Genomic DNA, 16,125 nt, shown 5'->3' on the forward strand with positions numbered 1-16,125 from the left:
TGCCAAAAGTGGTGACACACACAAGTAGTGAGAGGGATTCCTCCCTCGTATTCAAGCATATGAGGAGCAAAGTCTAGAGTGTCACACTATATTAAGGACGGTGAAGCAGTATGACATAGACTCTAGATAGGTTATACAAGAGTGCTAGTTTTAATATTCCAGATCTTCTTTTATAGACAGGTCCAAGAGGTAAAACTTTTATTGGACATTAAACTAACACATCACCATCATTGGTCAATTAGGAACTACATCCCTTGACTGTTTCCTTCAAGTAACAAAGATCCAAACAACACCTGCAAAAGTTGTTGTCTTTCTCCAAGGACTGTTTGGATTCCTTCTTATGATCTCTCAGGCTAGAGTAAGAACCTTGTGTGACTTAGTTCCACAGACTCTGTGCTCCCTGTCTGCTTTCTTGCATTCAGCATCCATATAGAGCACACCCGCTCCCTGTATAGCCAAGCAATCAGAGAAGAACTTTACCATCTACTCACAAAGGAACTACTTTCTTCCTTCTGTTAAAGGTTCATACAGTTTCAAAGATGCCAAGTGCTTTAACTTCTACCAGTACTTTGCATTCTGTCTTTTGCTTACATATATTAGGAGTACATGATATCAGGCATTGCTTTGTGTCTTACATCTTCCAGCATTTTCTTAATTGATGTTCATGTTTACACATGTTTGAAGTGGTGGAAAGACTTAAAATAAGCAAAGAAAACATAAAAATGGGGAAGTACTGTGTCTATTGCTTTTTTACAGTCACCTATCTGTAATCAGGTAAGCATTTTGAATGTGGCAAGTATGCTTTTCAGAGCAATGAAGATGAATGCTGCATTGAGTGTAGAAAAACAGTTCATATTTTGTATGAGGAACATTAGTATAACACTGAATAGTAATGAATTTGGAGGGATATCTTCTTTGACTGCATTTTTCCAAAGTCCATTTCCAGTTCTGACAACATATCTCTTTTTTCTCCATCTCTTCAGCAATAGGACTTCTGTTGGGTTCTTTCATGCTTATGTTTTCTGTTTATTGAAATAATGCAGTAACATTGAAATTGTTATGTCTGTACAGCTGCATTGTTGTGCTGGGCACCAGAAAAGCAGTTGAAATGCATAGACGCTACTGCTTTAATTCACTGCACCACTGCACCACATGCTTTTAACATGCGGCACCTAGTATCCTTTGTTAAAACTCAAGGGATGCAATTTCATAACCCTTATTCCTCATTTATTTCTTTTAGGGAGCTAAACAGTAGGTCTTTTGGGGTATCTTTCTAACCACTTACCAAAGGGATAATATCCCCTTTCTCTTCCTAAAATGTTCAAGTTTGATGCTGAGCTAGAAATGCAGAAAATAGTGTTGTTCTCCTTTAAAAACAATAGTTCAACAAAGTTAATGGTTTTGACAAGTTCCTTTGTCAGGTTCTTAAATTCTGCAGCTGTGACATTAATGCAGTTAGTATAGTTTATAGTTTACAGTTTGGCCTACAGAGGATGTAGGCTGCATTAAAAAACATTGAGGAAGATTATGGCATTGAGGAAATGATTCCTTGAAAGCAGTGTAACATCAGTAACAGAAATGGCCATGATGAGGAAGGAGGGAGAGGCAGACTGTATGTGAGAACTCCTTTGACAGGGTGCTCTTACTTCCTCTTTTCTCTCTTGCTCTTTTGAACGCAAGAAAACAAGATGCTTCTAGAGCGTCCTCAAACTGAGATGTTGGTACTTGATTGCGGTGATTTATTGCTTTACACTTCAGTCTGAGTACAAGGTAACTACTTACAGAAAGTGTCATATGTATTTTATTAGTATAAATACTTCAACACAGAGTAGTAATGAGTAGAAAGGACAGGTAGAAAAGCAAAAGAATGTTTTTACATGTTCTGGACCAGTCAGTGTATTCAGGCTACAAAACCAGTGCTCTGGTGTATATATGAACCTGCTACTCATCTCATTATTTACCTCACCATAAAGCTGTATGTGATGTGAAAAAGTAAAGCTTAAAGAAAAGACTGCCTGCATTGCACTGCTTTCCCCTTTATTTTTCTAATAAAATTAAGGAGGATGTAAAAGCACAAATATTAGTATGTTAAAATATTGACTGGATAGAGCAAGCATGCTTTTTTTGTTTTCCTAATCTTGATTATTGGCAAGCCCCAATTTAACCTCGATTTTGTGTAATCTAAATCCTAACCCTGTCTGGAAACTAAGCCTTAAATCAGAAACAGTAATCATGGAAATTCATGTTGCTGGTTTTTGCAGTCCTCTTGTCTTTTATTCACCAGTGCAAAATATATAGTATTTTCCTTGTGAATATTTGCATATGGAAATATGTGGCATGCTGTATTCTCTTTGCTTCAGAAGTTTAGCATTTCTTTTTCCTAAATATATGATACCCTGCTCTTAAAACACCACATTCTCTGCCTTTGTTTCATTACCTCGGACTCTCAGTCCTGTCCTTGTGTTAGATAAGGGGTGTCTGGTACGGACGCTTGAATTCCATACCTCTCTTTTTTCTTTTTTTTCCTTTTTTTTCCTTTTTTTTTCTTTTTGGGACACAGCTTTTTGTATTTCCTGTCATGTTCCAAATGAACAGAAGAGTCAGACATCCAAAAGTTCAGTCATAACCAAATTTGGTCACACTGATGTTCAGATGATATGCTCCGCTTTAAGCTATGACGTGGCTGTGTACAAATATGAGAATAAAGCTTTACTTTGAGGCTCGTGTTTTCATAGAGTGTTAATACACAAATGTTAATTCTTGTTGTTCAGAATGTCGTCGTTAAAGCAGAGTGAGAGGTATTTCATTGTTCATGTGAGTGAGACAGGTCACTTTGGGAAAAGCTTGCTATGTGCAGTCTAGTTTTTCAGATTTTGAAAACTGCTGAAAGGTGCAAATTCCTTTTTCCATTTTCATGTCCTTATGAAGATATCTAATTTCAAAGGCTCAGTGCACTCATTTGTTAAAACAGAGAACTTATTTAAAGCTAAATGCTAATAACAATGAATGTTAACTGACTTAATGCAATGTGAAATTGCTGCTTCAACATTCATACAAATGATAATTCAGTCTAAGTGGCTCTATGTTCTGTTATATAGACATTACTTTGCAATTTGCAGGGTAATTGCATACAGAGCTACTAAACAAATTTGTTGTCTTTTGTATCAAAATGTGCTCTGCACATCTCTTCAGTATATGAAGATACTTTGAAATGCATTTGTTTTGATGGGATGGTATGGACAGCTGTTCTTATGTTGAATTTTTACTGATCATCTTATCAATGCCTAATTCACTTTCCTTGTGTGCTAAAATTGTGCAAAATTAAAGAGAACTCCCAACTGATACCAAGATCTATTATTCTAGTGGAGCCATTACCCTGCTTTGCTGATATACAGCACCGCTAAGAAAAAAGTATCCATCTGTATATAGCAACTTTGAACAAAGGGTCCCACAAAATAATTTATTGTGTGTTCATAATTACTTCTATTTGCCAAAATTTGCCTTGTAAAGTGTTTCAGTATGAATAATGTTTATTAACTGGCACTTCTCTGATGCTTTATATCTTTTAAATCCAATTTAATTTTTATGTATAATTAGAATTGGCTCTGGTTTTGTTTTTCAATTCCTTTATATGCATGGTTCTTCAATAATAGTACAGAATACCAACTTCACTATGAAATGGTGATTTTTAGTTCCTCCCCCAGTCTCTTTGATTTTACTGTTCTCAATCCTGCATTCAGTTCAGTAGGAAGAAGAATGATTTTGAATAATACAGTCATGATGTCAAAACAGTGCAAATTATATGCTGCTGCCATCTGGAATAGTGAAAATAAAAGCTTTATTTACACTGTTCTTTGAAATAATAAACTTAATTGTGGCAGTTTATCTTCAGTATCTATAATGTATTCAGGGAATGCTCCATGTGTGCCTTTTTATTCTGTGAGCTACAGAATGACTAAAATGTGCCTGTGGCAAACCTATCAGTGAATCTTGAAATAGAATCACTTTCTTTTCTTCTGGAATAGAGTAGAGAACCACCTTCCATTTGCACAACAAGAATAATTGGTTTACATAAGCAAAATTTTCAAGAGGCACAGTCAAACACTATGAGTATGTATTTTAGTTAGGCAGATTACACAGATTTAACTACAGGTTAATATTCTGGTCTAGACATGAATATGAACTCCAGATTCATATTCTGGAACATGTATATTTCAATAGTGAAAATAGTTAATGAAAAATTAAATACTTAACAAACATATTGGCCAATTTTTGTTACAACTGTCTGGCCTTTAGCCTGGTGCTATAACTTTGCCTTTATAGTCCGTAATCCAAAACCAAAGTCCTAACAATTTACTTTGGGTATTTCCCACTTGTACTTCATATCATAGTAATATCATCATATTGTGGTGTAACTCAGAAGACTATTCACAGTATTCAGTCTTTCATGTTAAAACATGATGGTGATTGCCAGAGTGATTCAGTAAGGTAGCTATGCAAAATTTAAGACTTCAAGACTCAATCTGTTTCTTAAAGCTAGCACTCTTCTTGCTGCCAGGAGGGCCTACTCATGATCTGAAAGTAACCTTTTAAAGAAAAAGTAGTCAAAATGTTAAGAAGCTGTGGCACAAATCCTAGCTAAATATAACTATTTTTTTTTTAGCTGTTGTATATTAACCATGCAGGTTTACCACAAAGGGTCAAAGTCATTGTACTGAAATCCTCTTCTTTCTTTGGTTCCAGCCTTTGTATATGTGTAGTCTTGACAGTACACTTTCATAGCTTGGGAAGTTCAGTTCCTGAAATCTTATGAAATAATTACATCACTAAAAAAATTTTAAGAAGAGATTGCAACAGCACATTTTTTCTTTAAGATGAGAGGAAATAGTTAAGTGATGAGCAGAACAGAATTTACTATATATAGTTGTGGTACAGCTATGTTTTTTCTATCAATACCACTTAAAGATATGTATGGTTTCTTTTTTTGGTAGAGTATAATTTTAACTTGTGGCTATTTTCAAGATTCCACTCCATCAAAATTTTGTTCACACAAAAACGCTGAGTTTGAGTCTCTAATCTAAATGCTGTTGCATTTATGAGGGCAAACTCACCTCTAGGACAAATGCAGCAACAAATAAAATGACGTATTTTACATTTGTTTTTGGTATACTTATATTGAAATCTGAATGTAAAGGCTAATATGCTTTTTCCAATTAAGTTTCTTGGAAGGGAAGCAATTACTAAACTGGCAGCCAGGACATTGTTTACAGAACATAGAATTATGAAATCATTAAATGGCCTTAGAAGGTATCTTAAAGATCATCTATTTCCAAGCCCTCTAGAATGCACAGGGACACCTTCCACTAGCACCAGGTTGCTCAGTCCCCTATCCAACCTGACCTGGAACAAGTCCTTACCAAGTTCAACTCCAGCTTCACCTAGGCCTTCCTGATATCATCCTACACAACCGTACTTTATCCCTCTACTCTTCTTAGGTCACCACCCATCCTAGCTTCAGTTGCCTGTGCACTTGCTTCTTTCCCTTCAGTCTGACCAGCAGTTCCTTACTCAGCCCTGCTGTTTCCTTGCCTTCCTTCCCCAGTTTCTTGCTCCTGGGGATTGCCAGCTCTTGCACTCTGTGGAAGACTTCCTTGAAGATCTGCCATGTCTGTTCCACTCCCTTGTCCCTGAGGGAAGTCTCCCAGTGGATCCCACTGGCTATCTCCTTGAAGAGTTGGGGCTCTGCTTTCCTAAAGTTCAGGGCCTAACTTTGTTCCTCGCCCAGCCCATACTCCTCAGGACTGCAAACTCCACCAATGCGTGATCACTGCAGCCCAGACTCCCTCCAATCTTGACGTTCAAGGTCAGCTCACTCACACTGGTGCCCATCAGATCCAGAATTGCATGTCCTCTGGTAGGGCTGCTGTGTATTCCTTGGCTCAAGAAGGTATCTGTCATGCTTTCCAGGAGTCTCCTGGCTTGCCTGCAGCCCGCTATGCTGCTTTCCCAGCAGATTTTGGGGTGGTTAAAGTGCCCCAGCAGGACAAGAGCCTGTGATCATGGTGCTGCCTGTAGCTGGAGCAAGAGGGCTTCATCAGTAGGGTCCCTTTGATCAGGGGTCTGTACTTAAAACCACCCACAAGGTTCCCTTTCTTGCCTTGGTCCCTAATTCTTACCCACAGGCTTTTGACCTGCTTGTGGCTGTTCCTCAGAGACAGCTCTTCACACTCAGTCTACCTGCTGATGTAGAGGGCAACCCCTCTGCCCCTCTCTTTCCTCACCTGTCTCTTCTGGAGAGCCTGTAGCCATTGATAGTCACACTCCTGTCACATCCCACCAAATTTCAGTAATGGCAAGATGGTGACAACTTTCTAGCGTCACAGTGGCTTCCAGTGTCTTTGTTGTCCATTCTGTGTGCATTGGGTGGCAATGTCAAACTGATTGAATATGCTGAGAGTTGAGAAATACTGAGAACCATGATACAAAGCAAAGCAAGGTCATTTTGCAGCATTATCTCTTAAGGGCTCATGTGGTAACCTCTCTTTGTAATTGTTTTCTGTACTGTTCAGATCATACACTGAAAAATAACATTTGTGGAGTTCATGCAGCAGCTGGAAATTATACTAGCCCTGTACTAAATGCATTATTTTAATGCCAAGAATTAAATTCAGCACCTTTAAGATACATGACAAATTCAAATAATGTGGCCTATTTCTAAATCACTTGTATCTGTCATCCTAAACAAAATACATATTACATGGATAAGTCGCTAAGCCACAAGGACAGAGAAATCTGACCTTTAATGGCCTCTCAAAATGACAGTACCAAATGGCTTTGAGAAGGTCAAGTCTGATTTAAATTGTTGATGAATTGGAAACCAATTGACTAGAACTGAATATTACGTGGGAAAAGTAGTATATACTATAGTTTAGAGCCTAATAAACATAGTAATGATCAGTAAAAAGTATTTTTCTGGCCGCCTCACATAAAATTGTAGAGGTACTAATATATAAAAATTTTGCAATAGTTACTTTTGTCTTACTGTGGCAGAGATGCAGTTGTTCAGTGATTTGATGCTCAGCTTTGTTTCATAGAGTGATGATCTGTCATACTTGGTATCACTAAAGTGTAAAGGCAGTTGTACAAACCATGAATAAACTTAGAGAAAAAAAAAGTAATTAACATCTTAAAAACTAAATCCACTGTGATAAGCCCTCCAATTAGAAATTTCATTATTTTCCTGGTCCGTTTGATGTTGAATATCTGGGTTTATTGACAGATACCTGAAAACCAGGTTGGACACCAGCCACAACTGTCAAAAATATAACAGTTCTGGGTATTTGAATGTTACATCATGATGTTTCTAATGAAAATTTCATAAAGAGCATTCATTCAAAGGGATTGTATGCATAAGGCAGATGGATGGAATTTAATTGCCCTTATTAAAAATAAGAAAGGGAGGCTCTTTACTACTCCATCCTGCTAACATTCAAGATAGATTATCTTTGTTGTACACTTAGGTATTTGCAAAAGGGACTCTACAGTTTTCTGTATTAGCCAAGTAGGAAAGGCCATAAAAATCCTGTTCTGTGTCACATATCAAATCTTGTCAGCTAATACCAAAGCAAAGACTTCTATAAACAGACATGAAACATACCTTTCTTTGGGAAGAGCCTATGGCTGGTGAATGATTTGACATTTATCAGCTGATTGGTAGAAATCCTAGTTCTGAAGAGTCAAGGAAGCTTGCTGGACAGATGTGATCACTGTATTAAGGCTCTGGGATGACTTGGGTGCAGTTTTTTTTCTTCTCTTCCAGTCGCAGGCATTAACATTGAAAGAAACAGATGGGCCCACATGGTTCCATGATTAGTGTCATCACCAAAATGTTGGTTTCTTTCACAATGGGATGGCCTATACATGGCACCAGTTTGCTGGATGGAGACTGGATTCAGCTGCCTCAAAGGGGGAAGAGATTCTTTGGTCAAAGGCTAGCAGGGCTTATTGATAGGGGTTTAAATAGGGAACAGAGATACCATTAAGTTTAATAGTGGTAAGGTGTGGGACAACATGCCATCCCACAGATGCCAGCTAGATGGCTGAGCCAGAAAGGGCCTGGAAAGGGTATGCAGGTCAGCAGCAAAGCACCTGAGGGCCAGCACCAAGACATTCAGGCCACACCAGACAGAAAGTCAGCTTCATTGAGGAGCAACCTAAAACCCCTTTGTGCTAACACATGCAGCAGGGTGGTACTAGAAATGTGTGGATGCCTGCAGGTCTATGACTTTAATTAGTATGGAAACACAGGGACCTCTCCTATGTGTGTTAGAATGAAAGAATGCAGCCACTACACATCATATTTGAAAACCCATGGCAGTCCAGTGAAGTTCCCACCAACAGGAAAGGGGAAAACATGATCTACACTTTTAAAAAGGGAAATAAGAAAAAGGAACTACAAGCTAGACAGTCTCACATCAATGCCTGGCAAGGAGCAGGTCCTCCTGGAAATTATGCTAAGAGACACTGAAAATAATGAGGTGATTTTTGACGGCCAACATGGCTTCACTAAAGGCAAATTATGCCTGATAAATTTGAAGCCTTCTAGGATTGCATTACAGCAGTGGTGGACAAGGAAGGGCAGCAATGTATGTATTTGTGCAGAGCATTTGACACTCTCCCACTCATCCTCTAAACTGGAGGGGCATGAATTTTGGCAGGTGGATAAAAAATAGGCTGGATGATGGCACTCCTGGAGTTGCAGTCAACAGGCCAATGCTTAGTTAGAAACTAGTGACAGCTGAGGATCCTCAGGGATTTGTACTGGTACCAATGCTACTTGGCACCTTTGTCAGCAGCTTGGGCAGTGGGTTTGAGTGCTCCCCTAGCAAGTTTACCAATGACATTTAGCTGTGTGGTGGGGTCAGCACACTCTGAAGGATGTGGATTGACCATAACAGGCTTGAGAGGTGGAACCTGAGTAAGTGCAACAAAGCCAAGTGAAATGTTCTGCACCTGTGTTACAGCAAGCAGCAATACGGACTTAGTGGGAAATGGATCGAGACTTACTCTGGGGAGAAACACAGGATTGTTTTTGGATGAAAAGTATGATATGACCCTGAAATGAATACTCGCAGCTCAGAAAGCCAACTGCATCCTGGGCTGAATCAAAAGAGGCATGTCCAGGAGGTCAGGGGATATGCTTATATCCCTCTATTCCTTTTTTGTGATACTCCCACCTGGAGTATTGTGTACAGGTCTGGGGCCTCAAACACAAGAAAGACTTTCATTAGTTAGAATGAGGCCAGTAGAGAGCCACAAGCTGATTAGAGGTCTGGAATACCTCCTTCTACAAAGGAAAACAGAGAGTTGGGGCTGTTCAGCCTAGAAAGTAAAAAATGTTCTGGAGAGCTTGTTAAGCTTTCCAGTATCTAAAGGGGGCTACAAGAAGGCTGGAGTGGGGCTTTTCAGAAGGAATAGGAAATGGGAGATTTTCCCTTAGCTGAAGAAGGATTGATTTTGATTATATCTTAGGAAGAAAAGCTCTACCGTAAAGGTGGTGAGGCACTGAAATAAGTTGCCCAGAGAGGTTGTGGACCCCCCCATCCATGAAGGTGTGCAAGACCAGTTTGGATTTATCTCTGAGAAAGCTGGTCTAGTGGAAGAGGTTCCTGCTCATGACAGAGGTGTCAAATGACCTTTTCTAATTATTCTGTATTTTTGTGGTTATCTGTGTGCACTTGTGCAAGCAATTGTATAGCTCATGAGCAACGTCACACCCCAGGAATTACACAGAACTGTAGGCTGTACTTGCTTGCTATACATTTTTTCAGAAAAGTCTGAAGACTTATCTGACCTCTTTGAAAATATGACACTTCTTAACTAAAGAGAGGTATTATTTTTTTTTAATGTTGAACAGTTTCTACTGTTAGGTTTATCCCCTAATCAATTATGTCAGTAATGACTAGTCAAGACATTTAATAACGTGTTTTATAGCTAGTGTTGATCCTCTTTATTTCGTTATTTTTGATTTTCATTTTTGAATGGAAGTAATATTATTTTGCAATAAAAATATTTTTGCCATGTCAGTGGAATTGAAGAGCAAGAGTGTGTATTTTGAATAGGTTTTTTAGCCGTGAAAATTCCTGATCCAACTGTGCTTCCACTGTTACTTGCTAGCAGGTGTCACATTATGAAGGGCAATTATTCTTGTGCAGAATTTTTTAGTATTTCAGTATTAATCACACTAGCATGAGAATTTTGGGCTGTATCTGAGTATTTTAATAGACACTGTTGTATCTATTCAATATCATTACGAGTATCCTGCCACTTAAACTTTGCTATCCACACAGTTCCGATGTTTACAATTTCTCAGTGTTTTGCATTCATATAATGCATTCATCTTCACAGCACTTCCCTGTAGCAGTAAAGCACTATCATGGCCATCTGTAAGATGGACAGTCGAGCACGGGAGCAATAGATGTTAAGAGGAACAGCAGATAAGTAAGAATGATAGAAGCAAGAGACATAATTCGGGTCTTCTGAGTCAGTGGCCAGATCTTACACTACGTGATCATCCTTCCTTAGGTACTTCTCTGGTATGAAGAGAAGGGGTTTTCCCTATTTTTGGTAGACATGGTAATTCAATATTTCATGTAAAATAGTAAGGACTCTTGCAAGCAGGGCAACACCAGCATTTTATGGTACCATAGTGTGACTCCAATGATTGCATGCTAGGTAGTGTATCTCATCTGATTTTATAATTATAAAGTTTGTAGCCTTTTTTTATGTACTTTTGTATCAGTATTTTGATCATTTGATTGTTTCTTGTTTACAAACAATTAGGTGATTACTGAATGCTAAGCAGGATGATGATTTGGGCTTTCATGCAGTACTGCACAACTAACGTGAAATCCCTCAAATGATACATTTCTTTTTCAGAGGATCAAATTCCTCGAGGTTTTCCAACCATTGATATGGGCCCACAGCTGAAGGTGGTTGAACGAACTCGTACAGCTACCATGTTATGTGCAGCCAGTGGCAATCCTGATCCTGAAATAACTTGGTTCAAAGATTTCTTACCTGTTGACACAAGCAACAACAATGGCCGCATCAAGCAGCTACGCTCAGGTAGGGTCTTGTTACTGTTTCCACCAACGCCCAGAGTTGTTCTCTCTCACTTTTTCTTTCTTTTTTTTCTCTTCCTTTTTAAACAATTTTATTTATAGGTAATAATTTCTCTTTCCCCTCTCCTTTTCTGTGTTACTGAGTGTGTTGTCCATGTCTGTGATGTTGTCATAGCTTCCTATAGAGTCTGTCTCTATGTGTTTTGCAGCTTCTGTTTACTCCACATTGCTCACTGCTGTGACTGTATTTTTTGATAATTTTTTTCTTTACTGCTTTTTGCAGTACTTGATGGATCCATTTTCTCCTCTTTCTTTCTTCTTTCCTTTTAATTTTTTTTTAACAAATTTATTTCAACATTGGACTTCATTCAGAAATTGCAAGGAGTACCAATGGTTATATTCATCAAAATCAAAACCTGCATTAGACACTTCAATTAAAATCTAAAATGTGTTTATTGCTGTCTTTTCCACATTTGACTTCACCAAAGATTAGCCAGTTTGGACACATCTTCTTTCCTCTCACAAATACATAAAGCACAGTACTTCTTCCCATGCAGATTTATACCTGGAAAAAAAAAAAAAAAAGGAAATAAAATCGTTGTGTAATCTGTGGAACAAAGTTGGGGTTTTTTTGCTGCCTGAGCATTTTTACCAACACATTTAGCCACAGTAGTGTGCGTCCACGCTAAAGCTTTATGAATCCTATATTTTCTGGATCTACAGAAGTCTGCTTTTGGTGTAGATTCCAGCTTTTGCTGCTCTCGCTCTCTCTCTTTGCCCTTGCACCTCCCTAGCAGTTCTCTCACTCTCCTCCTGCCCTAGTTTATTCTTTTGCTCTCTTTAGATTAAAAACAAAACAAAAAAAAACCAAACAACCAAAACCATCTCTAAATTTATCAAGTTGAAAGCTTATCCCAAAATAAGATCACTGATCATTGGGATATAATGAGCTTTTTTCTTTGACAATTGTAGTAGATACCATTGTAGAATCTAAGTTGTTTAATCACGTGTCTTCCCAGAATTCTCAGCTTTTGACCTGTCCTGTGATGTTAAATCGTCTTGTTAACCTACTTTTTGCTTGTTGTCAGCAGAACTGTGTAAATTAACCTTCTGTTAATGTAAATTAAGATTTTTTCACATGTGACATAGATGATTTAGTATATAAAGCTTTAACTGAAAACTTTGTACCAAATTATAAGGAATATAATAATATTTTTATGCTGTCTTTCTTCTCTCCGTATTTAAATCTCCAGAATCTATTGGTAAGTGCTTAGTTCTGAAGCGCACTTCACCCCCACTAATTTCCATATTCAGATTATTATGATTATGATTATGATAATTATTATATGATTAGTATTATTATTCTTAAAATGCATGGCATGCATTTTACTAACAGTCAGTGTAGTCACCAGATCCCTATAGTGGCGCACACGCACACCTCCACAGAAATGTTGTCTTATCAGTCATAGCAACACCTAAAAGAAACAGTACACATGTATCACATAGATCTAGAACAGTAAATGCCATAATCCAGCCTAAACTACAGTGTTTGTTTTGAGATAGACTTCAGTGTATCCTCTTTTTATATATATATAGAACAATATATATATATATTTAAATAGAATTTCCAGTATTTTCCTAAAATATGTCATAAGTACAGTTTTGTAAAGTTTCCTTTAAGTATTTGAGGCATATTTGATACATATCTAACCCTATATAACCAAACGTCTAAGAATTCAGATGCTGCTCTGAGAATGGCAGTGCAGCCAATTATAGCCTTTCTGCCCTTTGTGGTACAATGCAACTTGCTTTTATAACCTGATAATACTATCTAATATATTCCTGTTTTAACAGTATAGTAATTCAAGTTTCTCTTAAGACCTTATTTAATTCTGTAAATCTAATTTGATTCTTCTTCCAAAGCCCTAGCCTCCTTCTTCTCGTACTAATGCTTCTTCTTTCTAATCTTATTTGCATTCATATTATCCACCCAGGTGGTACACCAATAAGAGGTAAGAGTGCTGAACTAACGTTCACAGAATGATCTTACTCATTCTTTCTGTCCTTTCATCCCTCTCATCTTTGTCCTGTTTTTGGTTTTGTTTTGTTTTGTTTTCCATAAGGAAAAAACAAAACAAAACAAAAACCACGGAAATGTCCATCATATGATTTTCTTTTTCCTTTGTCCTGTTTGGTTATGATCAGTGAATCTCATATTGTGATCTTTCTTTCTTCACATTGCCTTTTCCTTTCCCCTTTTCATTTGTTCATTAAAAAAAAATAAAAAAATAATTAATTAATTTGTGATATGCTTCAAAGAAAGCATATCCAGGTCTCCTGGCCATAGCCCAGTCACAGCGTACCATTTGTCCCTCTTTTTTCTTTTTCTTCTTCTTCTTCTCCTTTTTCTTCTTCTTCTTTTTCTTCCTTTTTTCTTTTTCTTCTTTTTTTTTCTTCTTTTTTTCCTTCCTCTTTTTTTTTTTGTCCAACTGGAGCAAAAAAAGATCATTTTTTTTCTTCCTTAGCTGTTCTTGTCCTGGACCAAAGCCAAGATGGTCTGGAGAACAGTAGCAGACATGCAGAAGACAACATGGACTATCTTCTTTTTGTCTTATCTTTCATAAAAGGTTTTTGGTTTTGTTCTTCTTCAATCCTTTTTTTTTCTTTAACTTCATAAAATTGAAAATATGTATCCCTCTCTAAAAGAATTACAGAAATGTTTTTTTCCCTTTATTGTGGTCTTGCCTTTTTTTTTTTTTTTTGGTTGTTGTTGTCGTTTTCTTTTTTTTTGGAATTCTCTCACCTCTGGATTTTTGGATCTTCTAATCTACAGGCTTTGGAAATGAAAGGTTACTGACTCATTATTCTTGGTGGTATGTGGTATTGTTGGTTTTTGATACTCTAGCAAAACTGTTTACTTCTTTTGTAATTCTTGTTTTGTATTTTTCTTGGGTTTTGTGACACCACACTGCTAATCCCACTTGTGGATTTTGATGGGTGTCTCAGGGGGGGCCTCCCTATGGTCCTCAGCAGTGGTTGGTTGGTTCTTCCTTGTTGGCGTAGACCATGCTTTTGAAACTTTTTTGTCTTCTAATTCAACTGCTCTTTGTTTTTCAGCAAACGTACTTTAAGATTGTAAGTTGCGGAAAACTGTCTTTCTTTTCTTATCAATCTGCATGTCTTAAAGGAGTTTTATTTCTTTAAAATATTATTTTGATAATTGTAAATGACTAATACAATTTCTTTTTTTTTCACTTCAAGCAGCCTTTTTGTTCTTGCTGCGCATTTTTGGCTTTCTTCAGCAGAAGATTTCTTGAAGTCTGTCCTGCTTTTTTCCGAGTACCACCTTTTGTGCTACTTTTGTTATTAGATTGAAAAAATGAAATAAAAATTAAAAAACTATAATGACCCAACTACTTAATCTCTATTGTTTTATTAAAAGCCATTCTTCCTTGAAGCAGTCTCACTCATCTCATTTAATGGTTTAGGAAAGAGTATTGTTTAGACAGGGTTTTGTTGTTTTTTTTTTGCCAAATGCTAATTGTTTTCCTGTGCTAGCACTGATGATGTGAAAAAAATAATCTCTGTTTTTTTCATTGCATCATTTTCTGTCTGTGCACCTTAGCAAGAAAATGAATCGACGTTGAGTGGACCTTCGCATACAAGCTTTTCATATTGTTGAGAGGTGTATTGTTATGGATGTTAAAAGCCTTCTCTGACCCTCTCTTTGGCAATGTATTTTATATTCATACAGGTGCCCTCCAAATTGAACTGAGTGAAGAATCTGACCAAGGAAAATATGAGTGTGTTGCAACCAACAGTGCGGGTACACGCTATTCTGCACCTGCCAATCTATATGTCAGAGGTAGGAATGACATAACCCTGGCATCCACTGTTTGTGCAGGTTCAGGGCTATGATACTCTCAGGATCTATACAGATACCACTGTAATAGTCAAAATGCCATGGTAAATGTGTCAATTGTAAAACTAATTTTAAACTATAGAGGAAAGGCTTGGGGTTTATTTTGTTCTTTTAAAGCACTCTTGAGTCCAGTCTATCCTGTGGGTTAAGGTTTGTAAGTATATTTATATTTTTACATTTTAACTTCTATTTTTTTCCTGCATTAATTTAAATTGTGCTTTGCATTTATTTTCTTTTGGTTTTGTTTTGTTTTGCTTTTCTTTTCAAACTCCTGAGGTGACTGCTCTGTGTGCCACTAATCAGCTGAGTGTAACCCCGAGGCATTGAGGTGTATGCCTACCTGACCTCTGCTATCTAACTGCAAAGGAAAGGCTTCTAACATTATAACTTTATGTATGCAGAGCACAACTGTATTTTCTTCTTTTCTCTTTCTTCTTACTATATATGTGTGTATATATATATCTATTTAGTGTAGATTTGTAAGTGAAGTGTAGTCCTTTAGAATGACAGCAGTCAATTGGCTATATTATTTTTAGAAATTTCCTCTGTATGACAGGTATGACTAATAATAAAACCATTGTATTCTTCTGTATAATAGTAAAAATGGTTATTAACCTATTGAAATACTTCTTGGTTCAACTAGAAAGAGGGGCTTTGTTTCAGGCAGTATTTCCTACGTCCGATTGATGTAGATTTCTGTAAAACAAAGCCTATTACATACATACATACATATGTGTGTATATATATGTGTGTGTGTGTGTGTGTCTACATTATAAAGGGGATGGGTGGGGGAAATAGGAATGAAAACATAAACAGCTGTAAACCTTACTGTAGGATGGGTGACCTTGCAGAAAATGCCTAGCCTGATTTTGAAATTTTTTTTAGAGCTGATTTTTCTATCAACCTGATATGTTTTCATATGGTGTTACTCTTTTGGCTAATTAAAAAAAGAAAAGAAAGGAAAACCTTTAATAGTTATGACATCCGTAGAAAGTTATTTGATCTTTTATTTTTTTTTCTCTTCTCCTCCAACATACTGACTTTCCTGTACTGCATGAGGCATGTATACCTTTATATCCA

At 37.2% G+C, this 16,125-nt stretch overlaps 1 protein-coding gene across 1 annotated transcript in view; it reads left to right on the forward strand.

Moving 5' to 3' along the window:
* Positions 1 to 16,125, forward strand: part of PTPRD (protein tyrosine phosphatase receptor type D) — a 369,133-nt gene that overhangs the window by 219,454 nt on the left and 133,554 nt on the right. The window contains exons 5-8 of the mRNA XM_088054032.1: positions 10,939 to 11,127; positions 12,377 to 12,385; positions 13,118 to 13,135; positions 14,878 to 14,988. Coding sequence (XP_087910158.1) covers positions 10,939 to 11,127; positions 12,377 to 12,385; positions 13,118 to 13,135; positions 14,878 to 14,988 — 327 coding nt within the window. The remainder of the gene's footprint in view (positions 1 to 10,938; positions 11,128 to 12,376; positions 12,386 to 13,117; positions 13,136 to 14,877; positions 14,989 to 16,125) is intronic.

This window comes from Pseudopodoces humilis, chromosome 4 (assembly GCF_049639895.1).
Source record: "Pseudopodoces humilis isolate 2021_Gansu_Grassland_sample_001 chromosome 4, ASM4963989v1, whole genome shotgun sequence".
Lineage (NCBI taxonomy): Eukaryota > Metazoa > Chordata > Aves > Passeriformes > Paridae > Pseudopodoces > Pseudopodoces humilis.